Genomic DNA, 16,336 nt, shown 5'->3' on the forward strand with positions numbered 1-16,336 from the left:
AGCAAAAAGAGGACACTGGTTATGCAATCGGCCACATCTTCATGCTCTGGCGTGAACAATTGTAAAACTGATGATAATTCAGAGTTCAGCGATTTCTGTTTGGAGGTGAAAGGTGATATGATTTTTCTTGGCCATGTTTTCTTGGCAAACGTTTTAACTGTTCTGTTTTGTACACCTTCATGACCTCTAATACTTAACAAAGCAAAACCTGACCATCATCATATCCATCATAGCTGATTTTCTTAAAATTCCTAATTTTATCAAACATTTAGCTCCTTTTTGTATACATGCTTCATATTTTAGGACATGTCTTCGGTGTCCAGCATGTATTTTGAGTTTTTTGCACACACCTATGGAAATAACGTTACATCAGTGCACTGCGGCAAGTATGTTTTCACTTCAAATGTGGCTTAACACCCACTGATGCTTGTGATATCTGTGAGAAGTTGTTATCTCGATGGGAAAGCTTGAGATCAGCATGTCTAAATCGTGAAAACCTGATCGTACAACTATTATCTGCATAAGCAGAAATAACGAGATCTAGTTTCATGCAAAAATCTTACTTTAGTATTTATTTTTGGTCTGCAGCACCACCGGTAACATTTGCTGATGTCCCGGAGAAGGACCATTTCCAGAGTGCTGTGGAACACGAACAGCTTGTTCTGTCATGTGAAGTATCCAGGGCTGATGGTGTTGTGAAGTGGTACAAGGACGGAACTGAAATACAACCAGGCAATAATGTTTCAATCCAAGCAGAGGACACCAAAAGAAAACTTACTATACATTCAGCCCGGCTGTCTGACACAGGCACATACACATGTCGTGCTGGAGACAACGTTGTAATCTTCAAGGTTAATATACGAGGTAATAAAATACTTGTACATAATAGTGCAGTATATAAAAACTGCATCCACTGACTGTACATGTATTAAAATGTTGATCAGTGTGCACAGCTGAGGCTTCAATTACTTGTATTCTTTCTCCAAAGAACCTCCTGTGATGATAATCTATCCCAAGGAGGATGTCCACCTTGATCGTCATGTCCCCGAGGAAATTATTCTGAGCTGCGAACTGTCTCGTCCCAATGGTGTGGTCAGCTGGTACAAAGATGGCCAAAAGCTTCAAGAGAGTGAGAACATCAAGCTTAAATTAGAAGGGCCTTATCGACGACTTAAGATTGTCTCTAGTGGAGTTGAAGATTCTGGAGAGTACGTCTGTGATACAGCTGACGATTCAATATTCTTTCACCTAAATATCACAGGTACAAACCCCTGACTCTCTACATACTGTCTGTATATGTGGGGATATGTCAATTTTCTAAGAGGAAAAAACAAAATGTCATTCAAGAGCTTTGGTGTATTTCAAACAAACAAGTTAGCATCAAGTGTGTGTGTGTGGGGGGGGGGGGCTACAGCTCAGGAGGTAGAGCAGGTCATCTACCAATCAGAAGGTTGGTGATTCAATCCCTGGCTGCTCTGGTCTGTATGCCAAAATGTCTTTGGGTGAGATACTGAACCCTAAGTTCCTCTCCAATGCGTTCATCGGCGTGTGGATGTGTGTGAATGCTGGACAGAAAAAAGCATGTGGGTGAATGAGGCATGTTTTACAAAGTGCTTTGAGTGCTCATGTAGAGTAGGATAAGAACCAGTAAACTTACTATGTGTCATCTGAACATGTTTTAAGACAAAGTGTTGATACTGGATACAGGAATAATGGTACCCACAGTGTCTTCTCAAAGGCATTTATGGATCTAGTCTTAGTTGTAAGCACAAAAGACTAATGGTCAGTAACTAAAATTTATGTAAGTAAGCTGATTGAATTGTTTCTAAATGTTACTTTTCACAAATACTGTTGATTGCACCTCTCCAGTTCCTGCACTGGACTGTATGAGGCAAGGTGTCAAATCAAAGCCAGTGGCTTCTACGAACACGGTGCTCTTTTGTTGTTGGTGCCTTGTTGCACCAGCCACTGCAATTGTGAGGCATTCAAAACTCATCCCATATGGTTGCTTGATCTGAAAGCACTGGGTATCCTTCACTGTCAAATTTTCAAAATGCAGGTTTAATGCTGTGAAGTCCATATTTTAAGCCAAAGCACCTTTTTAATACACAACCAAGTAGATCCCAAGCATGATACAACCAGAGTCCCAGTTAAAAGCCTCCTGCCATTTGATTTTGACGTTGTTGGTCTTTTGCATCCAAAGCTTCCCAGGTACCAGCAAGAAATGACACCTTGTGCATATTTTTGAAGCGGCATTGACAATGTGTGTCAGCTTAGGAACAGATTAGATGACTGAATTTTGTGTGTTTTTGTGACGCATACAGATGCCTTTAGATTATGCTGCAATAAATTTAGATTGAAAAGTGCAAATAATTTGTGACAGGGACTGCTATGCTTTACCCCTGCACATTTCTTGCATCAATCAATAAAAGAATATGCACTGTATAAGCTGGGTAATACTGTTCACTTTCAGAACCTCCTGTGAAAATTGTATCCCCGAGCCAGTCAGAAATGGAACTGTGTCAACAGACCTCTGAGAGGATGGTACTAAGCTGTGAGCTCTCACGGCCCAATGCAATGGTGCGCTGGTACCGTGATGGACTCGAGGTGGAGGAGAATGACAATCTCATTCTAGAGGTGGATGGTGTCTACAGAAGACTTATTATACCTGAAACCACCGTCAAAGATTCTGCAGAATATGTATGTGACACAGCAGATGACTCCAAGACATTCTTTGTAAACATAGCAGGTAATAAAACTTAAAAGTAAGAAGACTCTTGGTATGTCTATGTTTATCCATTCTAACTCAAGATTCACTTAATACGCAGAGCCTCCTGTTCGCTTCATACGTCCACGGAAGATGGCGAGTAGAGTAGAGAAACTGGCTGGGGAGATTCTAGTTCTAGAGTGTGAGGTTTCAAGATCAAACGCTGAAGTCACTTGGAAGAAGACTGGAGAAGAAGTTGAAGATTCAAGAAACATCACAATCCTTGAAGACGGTGTCATCCGTCAGTTAACCATTCACTCTCTGGCAGTGGAAGATGCTGGGCAATATATCTGCGATGCAAAGGACGATGTAATGGATTTCACTGTGATAGTGCAAGGTAGGTTAGGCCTCAGGCCTCAGTTATGCTTCTGCAGTGAATCTATGTAGAGCCAACTACATGGCCTATGCAAGTGGCTGGCCATACCTGTGCAGGTTGCGTTGATGGTGATGTATAGTTACATTTATAGGAAGATTATGGTGTGGGGTTTCAGGAGGATTTGTGCTTAGGACATATCTATGGTTTTGATTTAATGCAGAAGTACTGTATAAATTCACTGCTAGTCACACAGGCCTAAAGACCAATTGCCGATCTCCGGTTGATAGGGAAAAATGTGCATTTCCCAACCAGTTGCCAAGTGGTTGTTGGTTGTAACCACATGAAAACAGTCACAAAGAGGGTGCTGCACCAAAAACCTCCTTGTGATGGTTTTGGTTGCTAGCAGATCATTGCAGTCGCCCATAGTGTGGATGGAAGATGGAGACTTGTTTGCAAGCACTTGCCATTTGCTCTCTCAGCTGTAGTAAAGCTAAAAAAAAAAAAAAAAAAAGTGCCAGGCGAAACCGGAAAACATTCACCAAAATATTGCTTTATTGCTGCAAGAAACACATTTCAAAAGGTGCAGCTTTTACTTTGAAGGTGAATGGTATCTGTTTCCAGATTGTGCAAGCAATGTCCTGCAACCACTTCCAACTGGTGGAGGGAATGCACATAGATTTACATATATATACATAATACTTATACATTTTCACTTGTGCTCAGTGAATGCTAAATGGATGCTGACTGTTCTCTAGGCTTGCATGACTGATTAAACCTGAGGGCCCAAATTTTATGCCAGACTTTGTATGATCAAGTGAAATGTCAAATTGGATGGATGGATGGATCATTCTGTTCCAATAAATCTTCTTCTGTCTTCTTCATTTTCAGAGTTACCAGTCAAAATTCTTGGAAAAACAAATGCAAAAACAGAAAAACAGTTCTTAGTATCAGATGACATTATTCTTGTATGTGAACTCTCAAGAGCTAATGCCTCAGTCAGTTGGTACAAAGATAATAATCTAATTGATGACAACGAGCGATACTGCATCGAAGAGCAAGGTGTTTTCCGATCTCTGGTTGTCCTAAATGCTGGGCTTGAAGATTCAGGGGAGTATACCTGTGATGCTGTCGGTGATAAAATGGTCTTCTATATCACTGTCAAAGGTAATATTAATCCTAAATAATTAACTTCTCTTTTTCCTTTGCAAAATTTTAATGTGCTTCTTTATGTTCAGAGCCTCCTGTGCAGATCATTGGAAACTCTGGCCACCCAGAGCATCACATACTAGCTGCAGGAGATGACCTTATTTTGGAGTGTGAAGTGTCTCAGCCAAACGCCACAGTTGAGTGGTTATGGAATGGCAAGATACTGAAACCAGACACTCGTGTAAAAATTGACAGCTATGACGTTGTGAGGAAGCTTGTTCTCTCTGGACTTCAGCCCTCGGACTCTGGAGAATACATTTGTGATGCCCTCGATGACAAATTGATAACAATTGTTGAGGTCCAAGGTAAGTTAAGATGATTTTCAAAGAGGTGTCAGAATTTAATATGTCTAGGTTTAATGATGCTTGCACGAAATTTCAAGCAACTTCTTTGTGAATCTCATTCTCTGCTCAGAGCTTCCAGCCAGGTTTCTGAATAAAACAGCAAATAATAACATCACAGCCTATGAAAATGAGAGTGTCACACTGTGTGCCATTGTGAGCCGTGAAAGAGCAAATGTTCGGTGGCTGAAAGATGGCCAACTATTGAACGAGGAGAACATTCACATCTCCAGTGTGGGTAATACCCACAAGCTCACCATTAATCCTCTGCAGCTGTCAGATTCTGGAGAATATGTCTGTGACGTAAACACAGATGAGATGTATTTCAGTCTTTTAGTCAAAGGTAGGAATCTGGCACTTAGCAAAATGTGACCTCTCTTTCGAAGTATTTGACAACTGTCAAAATGATACCATATCTAAATGTGTATTTCTTTGCCCATCAGAAATGAAAGTTAAATTTATCAGACAGTTGGAGAACATCAAGGCTCTAAAGGGAAGCCGCCTTACATTGCAATGTGAGATCAACAAGCCAAAAGGAGATGTTCAGTGGCTAAAAAATGGCCATGAGATCTCTCCTAGCCGTCGGCATACAATCCGGGCTCAAGGCAGAGAGCGTAGCTGTACTATCCACCAACTAATGGAAGAAGATGCTGGAGAATATATCTGTGAATCCACAGATGACAGGACCTCAGCCACTGTCACTGTAGAAAGTAAGTCTATTTAAATCTTTAAGAGAAATTCACAGACTCACAATCTACTGGCCAATGTGCAATTGTAATACTTTGAGCACAGTGAATCTAATTCATATGGATGATTTTCAGCCCCCCGTATTATTGAGTTCATAGCGGAGCTTCGTAATGTCACCGTCTGTGAAGCAGAAGACGCCATTTTTAAGTGTGTAGTTTCACCAGAGCACACCAAAGTGGTGTGGCGTTTGAATGGCAAGCAAGTACCCTTGAATGAGCGGACTGTCGTTTCCAGCAATGGACTATGCCATATGCTCTGCATCAACAACTGCATGGTTTCAGATAGCGGCAGAGTGACAGCTGATGCAGAGGGCTTGATTTCAGAGGCAGAACTCCAGGTTCAAGGTGAGTTGTGGCCCCTTCAATTAACACTTTACTATGCAAATTTGTCTGAATGATCCACAGAGGCTAAAAGATTTAACCATCTTTTGTGATCAGTAACCTTATCGTTCTCTGGCAGCTATGAAGCTACATTCAGTAGCTTCAGTGAAGTGGGCGATGATATAAAGACTTTAAATTCCAGTTTACCTTTAGCAACAAATGCAAACGTTTGAATAAGTTTAAACCGTTGAAAAGGTGCCTTTGACAGCTTGCACTTGACAGGTTCTCATATCAGCATTCCTCTGGTTACTGACAGAGACAAGTGGCTCAGTGGTTTTGGCGTCTGTTACACTGCAGAGGATAAGGCCCCACAGAACTTTTTGCTCATTCTCTGTGCTTAAACTTGCCATGCAACTTTGCTGTTCTACATATTTCCCTCTGTCTGGATGTGCATTCACAGTAGACTTAACAAAGACCACGTACATAACTTAAACATGCTGCAATTAAATAAAAGTGAATAAACTGTTGACATGTGGTTATATAGTAATTTCTAGCATTCACTTTAAGAGCAACAGGTGCTGTTCACCAAGAAAATGACACCAGTTGTAGCTGAAGAATACAGTGAAGCAACTCTAGAAGTGGAGGTGAGTGTGGATTCGGGAGAGGTGCAATGGATGAGGCAAGGGGTGCTAATCCACCCTGGGGCCAAGTATACCCTGAAACACAAGGGCCGCAAACACAGTCTCACCCTGCACAAACTGTCCGTGTCTGACCGGGGCACCTACAGCTGCGAAACCCTCCATGACCGCACACAAGCCCAGCTCACAGTGGAACGTAAGTGCCCACGTGTTCTCACTATGCCCTGTTGTTGTTTGTTTATCGCTGTTGCCGACAACCCCGTCTCACGCGTAGCCTCCATCACTACATCATGTGAAGGCAAATTTCAATTAACTGAGTAAGAGTAATTTGAGTGACCAGGGGACCAGGTTGGCACTTGTGCTGAAATATGATGGCAACCAACAGGTGACATCCTTACAGCCCAAGCTGACTTTCAGATCAGGATTTTCTGTTGGGATGCAGGATTAACAAAGGCCTGATAATTACACATGGGTGGGAGTCACCAAATTCTATTTAAAAGGCTAAATGCTTGATAATTAAAATATGCTGCTGTTCATAGTCTATAACCTCATTTTGTAAACAAAACAGAAAAGTCGTAAGAACGAGCACTATTAAACTTTCTCGAAAGCATTAAGCCTGACGTACTGTAAAACAGGCATGTTGTAGTGATTAAGATGTACTTATGCTTGTTTTTCTTTGCAGATGCTTCTTGTATTTCGTAGGTCCTATGATCCACAGGCCAGTGGGTGAATTAAAGGCTGTTCTTTCAACACTAGTGTGGGTGGGAAGGGGAAAGCCGGTACTTCAGGCTGCTGTTGGCACCTCCTATGAATTTGGATCTCCTCCTATTGCATCTAAATTTACACCCTGGCCTTCAAAACTGAGGTTGTTGTCATCAGGTCTCCAAAATAAACACTCCTTTTTTTCCACAGGGAATGTGTGTCTGTGTTAGAATAAGTGAAAAATGTTGGCTGTTCCGTAGCGCACTGGACTTTTGCGTAAAGCCCGGGGCTCAAATGGCTTGTGTACGTGCCAGCTTGTATTGTTTAACTCCAGGCCCGCTCTCCAACAGAAAAAGGGCACCGTGTCTGCTCAGTGTTAAACTGGAATGAAAATGCCCGTGTTAGGATCCCAGTCTCTCAAACATAACTTTTCCCACTTTGTTGCCTCTGTAGCTCGAAAAATCAAAATCAAGAGGGGACTGACCGACATTAAAACCACGGAGAGGGAAACAGCTTCTTTTGAGGTGGAGGTGTCCCATCCCAATGTCCCGGGCACATGGATGAGAAACGGAATCAAGCTTAAGCCGACTAATCACTTCCGTATGAGTGCCAAAGGACAAGTCCACAGCCTTACTATCTCTAACCTATCAGTGGAAGACACTGCCACCTTTGTGTTCTGTATAGAGACTCTGAAGACCTCTGCGAGGCTTGTTGTAAAAGGTAGGCCCTTTAGTAAAAGAGTAAAGAGAAATAGCTTTGAGATAATGTGCTAATTACAAGGTCAGCTGTTAAGTTCAATAATTATGAAAGTAATACAGACCAACTTAAAATGCATTTTTGCCACAGCACCCAAACTGCAACTTTGCTCATTCTGTTGTGACTTCAAACTGGTAGCTAACGCGGTCCACTCAAAACTGGCCATATGCCAACTAGTGGAGGCATGTAACAGAATGGATTGACAGCACTCCCACCATTGCCTTTATCTGGGTTCATGTTACAAACACAAACCGGCCCAGCACATCGGAGTGAAACGCAGTAGCTTGGTTGAGTCTTTTCTGTCAGGTGTCAGTTTAACCTCATGCTGTAAAATAATCCACTCCACACCCAGTCACTCAGTATGCATCATCCCTTTGAGCTTGGGATGAAATGCTGCAGATGACAATTGGATAAAAATGTCATCGCAATGAGTCCATATAAGTTACTTGCAAAGGTTACTTTCATTTTGAGCAGCAATGCGTTTGAAGAAATTTAAGCAGGGTTTTGGTTATTAAATCAAATGATCTCTTTCTGCACCAGAGCCCCTGGTGACCATTTTAAGAAAACTGGAGAACCAGAGGTTCCCTGAAGGGGCAGTGATCTCCATCGAGTGTGAGCTGTCAAGACACAACGTGGATGTGAAATGGATGAAGGCCAGTGCTGGATTTTTCTTTATATTCTCTCTTTGCCATGCCTTTAAAAATTTGACGCTACATTTTTAACATCAAGTCATGGTCCCTGCAGAACATTCAAATTAAAATTACTGGGTCTCCTGTTTTATTTTGTGTTTTCCGATCAATTCCAGGATGGGGCTGAGGTGAAGCCCAGCAAGGACTTGCGCATTTATGCAATGGGAAGGAAGCGGTTTCTCCAGATCATGAAAGGCCATGTCAGTGATTCTGCCATGTATACCTGTGATGCAGGAGATGCAGCTACATCCTGCACTGTGGAAGTCTACGGTAAAGTCTGCTGTATAAATTATACCGATATGAGTCTATACCAGGGATCCTCAAATCCAGGCTTCGAGAGCTGGTGTCCTGCAGGTTTTAGATGTGTCCCTGATCCAACACACCTGAGTCAAATATCGAAGTCATTAGCAGGATCCCTGGTCTATACTTTCACAGAGGTTTCACTTCTGAACCAGGTTTGAAAGTGGCCGGGTGCAGATCCTCAGCTGAGGTGGAGATCAGTTGGAGCATGGCAGAAGAACCCATAACATTTTAGTGCTTTTTTTTTCTATGTTTTTTTAATTTTCTTTAACAGTGCAGGATTACAACAATGTATTAAGGGAAATGTAAGTTAGAAAATTAAACTGGTGCTAAGTTTACATTGCCTTGGTAATAAGCCATAATAAGATAAAGGGTTGTTTTTTTTTCAAGAAGGACTTTACAAAAACTAGAATAATGAATGGTGGCATGGTGAATCATGGAGAAAGGAAGAACACATAAAATTTTGGTGTCATTCCATACCAAGGTGTGGATGAAGGAATCTTTTTGGGGTTTTTTTTTAAAGGTTGCATGGACATGTTTTAGTCAGCAGCATTACACAATCATCAAGCTGGTCTTCACGAAGTATGGTGCCAAGGTGGAGCATAAGATATAGAATTTGGTGTAGAACTGGATCACGAAACTGTGAGACTGTCACTGGCCTTGGTGTAGGATGCACACCAGGAATACAATGGGTACATGCCTTTGACTTTGCTTCTCCAATGCAGTTTTGGTCTTGCCCTTCTCATCTGCTCTATTCAGGTTGGCATGTATCCCTGTAAGCAAGAGCAAAGAGCTGCTAATAAGATGCTTCTCAAAATGTGTCGTGGCACATCTGTTTGAACTGCAAGCTTTGTCTTGAGTGGGAATAATCAGCCACGTTGGATGGGTTGGAACCTGAATGCTACGCAGCTGTGCCTGGTGTATTCAAAAAGAATCACGTGCAGCCATTGCTTCAATGCTGATTTTTGGTGTCTTTGTGAAGTTGCTGGTACGATCATTATAGCAACAATCACTAATTACCCGCAAGGCAGGCAAGCTGAGTTTCAATTAGAAGTTAGCATTAACCTCACATCTTCCTGTTACAGATTTTGTTCATAGAACAAGCTGATCACTCATCCCAAGCAACTGCCTTGGTCTCTCAGGATATTTCTTAAGGTTATTTGATTGGCTAAAGGCCACACTGAAGCATTTGAATAAATGTGTATTGACTAATGTCAACACTGTTGCTTTAAAATTTTTTGTTTTTTCTTCAACTTAGTGCAAGCAAAATGAAACAACAGATTCACAATTCAGTTCAACAGCAGTGCATCACTTCATTCAAGGTGAATGAGAGAGAGTGCTGTAGCTTACATGAGAATCCTGTACTCTCTCTCATCAGAGTGCCCTTTCAGGTTTGCTGTGTTGTAACTACACCCAACAGTGGTGACCTCGTCCTGGAGTACAGCTCTATTTCATTGCAGCACTGAAAAGTGAAACCAGATGAAATGTCCAGGGGGTGTTTAGTTACTCCTCAAAGAATGGAAATGGTGTCATGAAAACAGCACAGGATGGGTTGCATTATGTGTAAATGTGGTTTTCTCAAATATATAACAACAACTAAGCAGTTCTTACTGAAAATAAAGGCCTACCAGCTGTGTCAGGCACCACTACAGTACAGCAGTCTAATCTAGTTTTGGAGACATTGTTGCTTTACTGCTAATATTGCTAGCATGATTAGTAACTTTAGTCAAGCTATTTGACAGTAATTTAAAACGCAGTGTTATATTTTGAGTGAATGAACCTGTAAAGTGTGTCTTTTATAGTTAAAGGATCTTTTTGATACTCAATATAATAACTTAGGTTTGTGACTTTTATGCAGCACTTACCACAAAACTGCAGACAGCTTTGCTGTAGTTTGCAGCTCCTTGTTTCTTTCTGCTTCTTTATAATCTCATTGGGGCTTTTAGCTGATGTTATCTAACGTCTGCTCACAGACTCACTCAGTCATAAAGAAAGTTAAAGCTGCTAGCTTCAGAGTTGGCTAACTCTTCTCCTGTTAGCTTTTTTTTTTTTTGCACCTGTTTGTTTAATCAGAGAAACAGAACACACCTGTGTGGGTGTGCCGCTGCTGCATAGTTTTACATTTACATATAATACAGTTGTTTTAATAATTAAGAACTATACACCTGAGAATAATGTTTATTTTTTAACAAAAATCTGGAGGTCCTAAAGAGAAATTGTGCTTGTGTGGACCAATTAGAAAGATGTTGATAGATTCAGAGCTAAACAAGTTCCTGTGTTTGAGTAAACTGGAGAAACTTAAACTGTACATATATATTATTTGCATAAAATTTTGATAACTGTAGCCACATTAGTGCTATTAGGTATTATTACTAATAAAACCTGGAAGTTAATAAGTAAAGTTATTAGTACTGCTCGCTGCAGCTGGTATTTACTATGATGCCCGTATTATTGTAGAGTTGAGGTGAAATTGCATTCTAGACGTGGCTTTGGGCTTTGCAAATACAACACAACACTGCCATCTGCCTTCTGGATGGATGGATGGAATATATCTATTTATATTTTAGAGCGGTAAGCAGGATGATAGAGCACAGACCTCTTATCTTAACAAAAAAAAAAGAAATTTTAAAATTATATTTTTTTTTCTTTGAATTCTGCAGAGCGTGAACTGGTGATCCTGCAGGGTCTGGAGGACCTGGACGTCCAAGAAGATCAAAACGCTGTGTTTGTTTGTGAGATCTCTGTGGAGGATGTGCCTGGGGAATGGTACAAAAATGGGGAGCGGATACAACCCACCAGCACCATTAAAATCCGCCACGAAGGTTTGCAAAAAAAATAAGATCCTCAGCTTTAAGAACTTTAACTGGAGAGAAACTGAGCCTAAATGTGAATTATTACAAGGGTTTATTGAAAAATAAAAGTTTTATTATTAACTTTTCACAATTTTTTCCCATTTCAGGGACAAAACATTTTCTTCTCATGTGTAATGTGCGAGCAGAGGACTCTGGAGAGATCAAGTTTGTTGCGAGACATGTTGAATCTGTTGCATACCTGGAGGTGGAAGGTATTGAAATAATGCACCTATATCAGAATGAATTCAAGTGTAACCATACCAGGACAACCAATGATTAGGGTACATACAACATGGGCAAAATTACCCACAGCAGCTGAGTCCTTTCACATTTCCTGTCTCTATTTAATAATGAAAATATGTATCTTCTGGTCATTAAAGCAGGGTCAGATAGGGTGCAGTTTCTGCCGAAGTGTGTTCTGATTTCTTCTCTAAGAAATTCATATGACCCATATTTAAATTACATTTCTTCCTTTTCAGAGCTTCCAGTCAGCATTGTAAAACCTCTGCAGGATAAGACTGCCCTTGAGAAGAGCCGCGTGATCTTAGACTGCACAGTGTCCAACCCCAGATGTAGCATCCGCTGGTACAAAGGCAGCAATGTCATCCTGCCCTCTGAACGCTTTGAGATCTGCAGCGAAGGATGTTATCGCAAACTGATCATCCAGCAGGTGGCGCTAGATGACGAGGGCATATATAGTGTGCAGGTTGGGGATTATACATGCTCTGCAAAACTGACAGTCGAGGGTAAGAGGCTTCTTGATTAAAGCACTTTGGAGCTTATTGAACAATATCATCAGTGCAGGACGCTCCACTCAAATTTAGACCCTGTACTAGTGCTGCGCACGCACACACACACACACACACACACACACACACACAACAAAACAAAAAACAAACAAAAACATACCCAAAGACTGTTGCATATTAGAACTGTAACAGTATGAAATCCCTCTCTTATAGTAGTGTAACTGCAACAGTAAATACTGTGCATGCATATATAACCAGATAGTGCCACCTACTGGAAAGGTAAAGTTACCACATGTAGTTTCTTATTTTGGAAAATGGCTAATATCAGTGGCACATATTTATGCAAAAGTGTATTTTTATTTTTTATAAATCTGTTTTACTTTCACACTTACTGTACCTTGTTTAAGTTCAACGTGACCATGGGTGGTGTAAAGTAATGTTTAAAAAATTGGCAAATTGAATTCATTTAATTGAATTTGAATGATTACAATGAACACTAAAGAGTAGCTCCATAGAGCAGTGGTTGACACATTTACCAAACACATGAAATGTCCCTGGTTTGAGACCAGAAGGAGACACAAATCCCTTTCAGGTCGTGTCAGCAGCGGCATCTGGTGTTAAACCTGCCTCATCAGACATGCAGAGCATCTGCTGTGGCAACGCTTTGTAAATAAGGGAACGACTGAAAGAAGCATTTTACAGTGGATGCTAAAGGTGGACTTTATTAAACCCCCAGGCAGGAAATGTAATAATTATTTTCTATAAAAGGCAAAAAACTGGAAGTTTCTTAGCAAAATAATCTGACATAAAGCCTGCCTCATAAATGTAAAACACTGACTATTGTAACTTAAATCCATCCATCCATCCACTTAACTGCTTATCCAATTCAGGGTGATGGAGGTGGGCTGGAGCCTATCACGGCTGTCACAGGGTGTGAGGTGCAGTACACTCTGGAGAGTTTGCTGGTCCATCACAGGGCCAACATAAAGAGAGAACCATTCAATTTAAGATCTCCAATTAAACTTTAGATTTGGATTTTGGTAGGAAGCCAGATTACCTGCAGGACACCCACAGTCACAGGGAGAACATGCAAACTCCACATTAGAAAGGCCGTAGCTGGCCAGCAGGTTCAAACCAGGAACCCTCTTACTGTGAGGCAACAGTGTTAACTACTGCAACACTGTGCCACACCTAGGTACAACTAACTACTAATTAATATGCAGGAGTGAGACTGCCAAAAATATCAGCAACTATATCACAGTTTGAATAGGAAAGCAGCACAGAAACAAGTAACTGAAACAAACACTGGTACTCGGGATGTTTGTCTGTTAACCCACATGATAGAGATTTTGCTAGTGCTAGTGAAACTATGATATATCCATGGATATTGATGTTAAAAAAAAAAAAAAAAAAAAAAATGGCTTCATTAAATAGGTGGAAGTTATTGGGCATAAAAATCGAGCTGAGTTTGAGGGGGTCAGGTGGGACCTTGTTTGTATTTGGTTGATTTTTATATTGGATGACCTGCCCAAATTATGTTAAGTATGCTAATTAAATTGTTTACTGTAAATCAGATGTCTGGGAAAGAGTTACTCATTGGCTCGGGCTAGATAAAACCCTACTACTTTTTAACCAGTAGATGTCAGGCTCCTCAAAGACTTAGAGGTTTGTTTCCCACCCTTTAAAGGACTGGCAACATGTCCAGGGTGCACCCCACCCTCACGCTGTGACAGCTGGGATGAGTTCCAGTGGAAGAAAATGGAAGGATGGATAGATGTTTCAACTTCACTGTTCAGACTGTGGGATCTTTTTAAAAATGTGTGTTTATATTAGTTTAAAACAGTTAACCGCTCTCCCTCTCTTTTGTGCACTGACCCAGCCCAGTCTTTGTTGGTGGTCCGAGAGCTGAAGGATGTGGAAGTCATGGCTCCCAATGAAGCCTGCTTTGAATGTGAGGTCTCAGCTCCTGTCTTCAAATCCCCCGTGTGGAGCCTGAATGGGGAGCCCTTGCAGCCGAGCTCTCGGGTACGCCTGGAGAAGATGGGCACAGTGCACAGGCTGACCCTCAAGCAAACCTCTCCAGAAATGAATGGAGTGGTAGAGTTCACAGCTGGGAAAGCAAAGAGCAGAGCCCAGCTTGGGGTAGTGAGTAAGTAGAAGAATGGCATTTTTTTTAAGCAGCAGTGTAAGCAGCTTTATTTGCATATTTTAAATTACTTTATATGATTCATAGAGGGCTGCAGGGTCATCCAGTTCATCCACAAAATGTTGAAAGATTATCATTTTTTTTTTTTAAATTGTTACAAAAATCCTTTAATATTACAGATTACAGAGCCTTCATTAAGTCTTAGGTGTGTCTGAGTGTGTTGTAAAAGCCTTTGGTGTAACTGAAATCTGAACCACTAGATGGAGGTAACGCCAAAGTCTTCAAGTTGCCCCATTTGACTGCAAAGAAACAAATACATGAAGTGTAATGGTGCACAGTTGGAGAAGAAAATGTCTGAGTGTAATAGTAATATTATATTTTCTTTAACATCCAACTAAAATGGCCAATTTGTAGCACAGCAAAACAAATCACCTAGGCGGCGTGTGTAAGTGTGTTGCATGACTTGGCGTAGCACATGCAGCAAAATGTCATAAAATCAGTCAACGTTTGGCACCTGCAGTGCTGCGTTCTATAATCAATATAGGGTGTTTACAGCACCAGTCCATCAACAGACATGTAGGTCAGGCAAAACAGAGCATGCACCCGTAGAAGCAGGAGTATGTTAAATTATTTTTAGGTTTATTATGTCTCCTATGTGTTATGTTCAGGCCGTAAACCTGTCAGAAATTCACTAGGCTTTAAAAGGAGGGCAGATGGCGACACAAGGAGAACTCATGCATGACTAAGAAAAGCAAAGGCAATTACATGATAGCTGAATGTACATCAATTTGGGGCTTATAATTTGATTGTCTTCAGGCCTCAGACTTAGTAAAAATGATCAGAAATACTTGGATTACTTTGCCAAATGAAAGTTTAAATTGTTGATATTCTGCTATGGAATAATGTGAGTCTGATGGGTCACAAGAAAATTAAAGGTATGTGAAAGAAGAGTATTACTCTTTGACATATCTAGGTTTTTCTCCTTTTTTTTTTTTTTGCAAACACTGGATAATTTCAGACCTTCGGGTCTTTTAAAACGCTGTAAATAAAATGTATGAACAAATTATGCTTATTTAGAAAAGCTGTTCTCACCCAGGGGTAAAAGTATCCTCTTTGGACCCGATAGATGTTTGAGTGAAAAGTTATGGATCTTAGACGGTATATAAAAATTGGTTATATATCCTACTGTGAATGAAGAGTGAAGGGTGGGAAACCAAGGCAGAGCTATTGCTCATGGGCTAGCAACTTGTTAATCACATGGTAAAACATGTTCTTTTTATCCTACTTTTTGATTCTAATGTGTATAATTTAAAAATCATATTTATCTCATCAGAATTGAAACTAGTGACTGAACTCATAATCTTGTCCAAGTGTTTACTGAGACATTTATACATCAGAATCTATTGTTGCAGCCAGAGTCATTCCCTGCTGGCCAATAGAAACAGATTTAAGACACTAACTATATCCATCTTTTAAAGTCTACAAGGCAAGATTTTTAATTACCTGTTTGCTCAAACTTCTTCCTCTTAAACTCAGTTCTTTAATTAAACCCCAAAGCAGGTTCCTTTCTGTTCTATGTCATGAATATGCAATAGGTACAATAGGAACTAAAAACGTTGCTAGCAGTTGAAATTGTGTAGAAAAATAAAAGCTGACAGCTATCTGAATTTGTGACTAAATAACTGGAAATTATGAGCTAAATATAAGGTTAACAGGTAAAAGTGTCAGCTAATAACAAACTAAACTGGTTGAAATATGGCTAAGCTGTGGAAAAACTAGCTAGCAGTATCATTTAACAGCTGATAAT

General features: G+C 40.6%; 1 protein-coding gene across 1 annotated transcript in view; it reads left to right on the top strand.

Moving 5' to 3' along the window:
- Nucleotides 1-16,336, top strand: part of obsl1b (obscurin like cytoskeletal adaptor 1b) — a 36,357-nt gene that overhangs the window by 17,895 nt on the left and 2,126 nt on the right. Inside the window, exons 7-21 of the mRNA XM_030757332.1 lie at nt 589-864; nt 989-1,261; nt 2,474-2,749; nt 2,829-3,104; nt 3,972-4,247; nt 4,319-4,594; nt 5,452-5,721; nt 6,265-6,531; nt 7,491-7,757; nt 8,334-8,446; nt 8,599-8,752; nt 11,443-11,604; nt 11,742-11,846; nt 12,114-12,380; nt 14,263-14,528. Coding sequence (XP_030613192.1) covers nt 589-864; nt 989-1,261; nt 2,474-2,749; nt 2,829-3,104; nt 3,972-4,247; nt 4,319-4,594; nt 5,452-5,721; nt 6,265-6,531; nt 7,491-7,757; nt 8,334-8,446; nt 8,599-8,752; nt 11,443-11,604; nt 11,742-11,846; nt 12,114-12,380; nt 14,263-14,528 — 3,524 coding nt within the window. The remainder of the gene's footprint in view (nt 1-588; nt 865-988; nt 1,262-2,473; nt 2,750-2,828; nt 3,105-3,971; nt 4,248-4,318; nt 4,595-5,451; nt 5,722-6,264; nt 6,532-7,490; nt 7,758-8,333; nt 8,447-8,598; nt 8,753-11,442; nt 11,605-11,741; nt 11,847-12,113; nt 12,381-14,262; nt 14,529-16,336) is intronic.

The sequence above is a fragment of the Archocentrus centrarchus genome, chromosome 21, assembly GCF_007364275.1.
Source record: "Archocentrus centrarchus isolate MPI-CPG fArcCen1 chromosome 21, fArcCen1, whole genome shotgun sequence".
Lineage (NCBI taxonomy): Eukaryota > Metazoa > Chordata > Actinopteri > Cichliformes > Cichlidae > Archocentrus > Archocentrus centrarchus.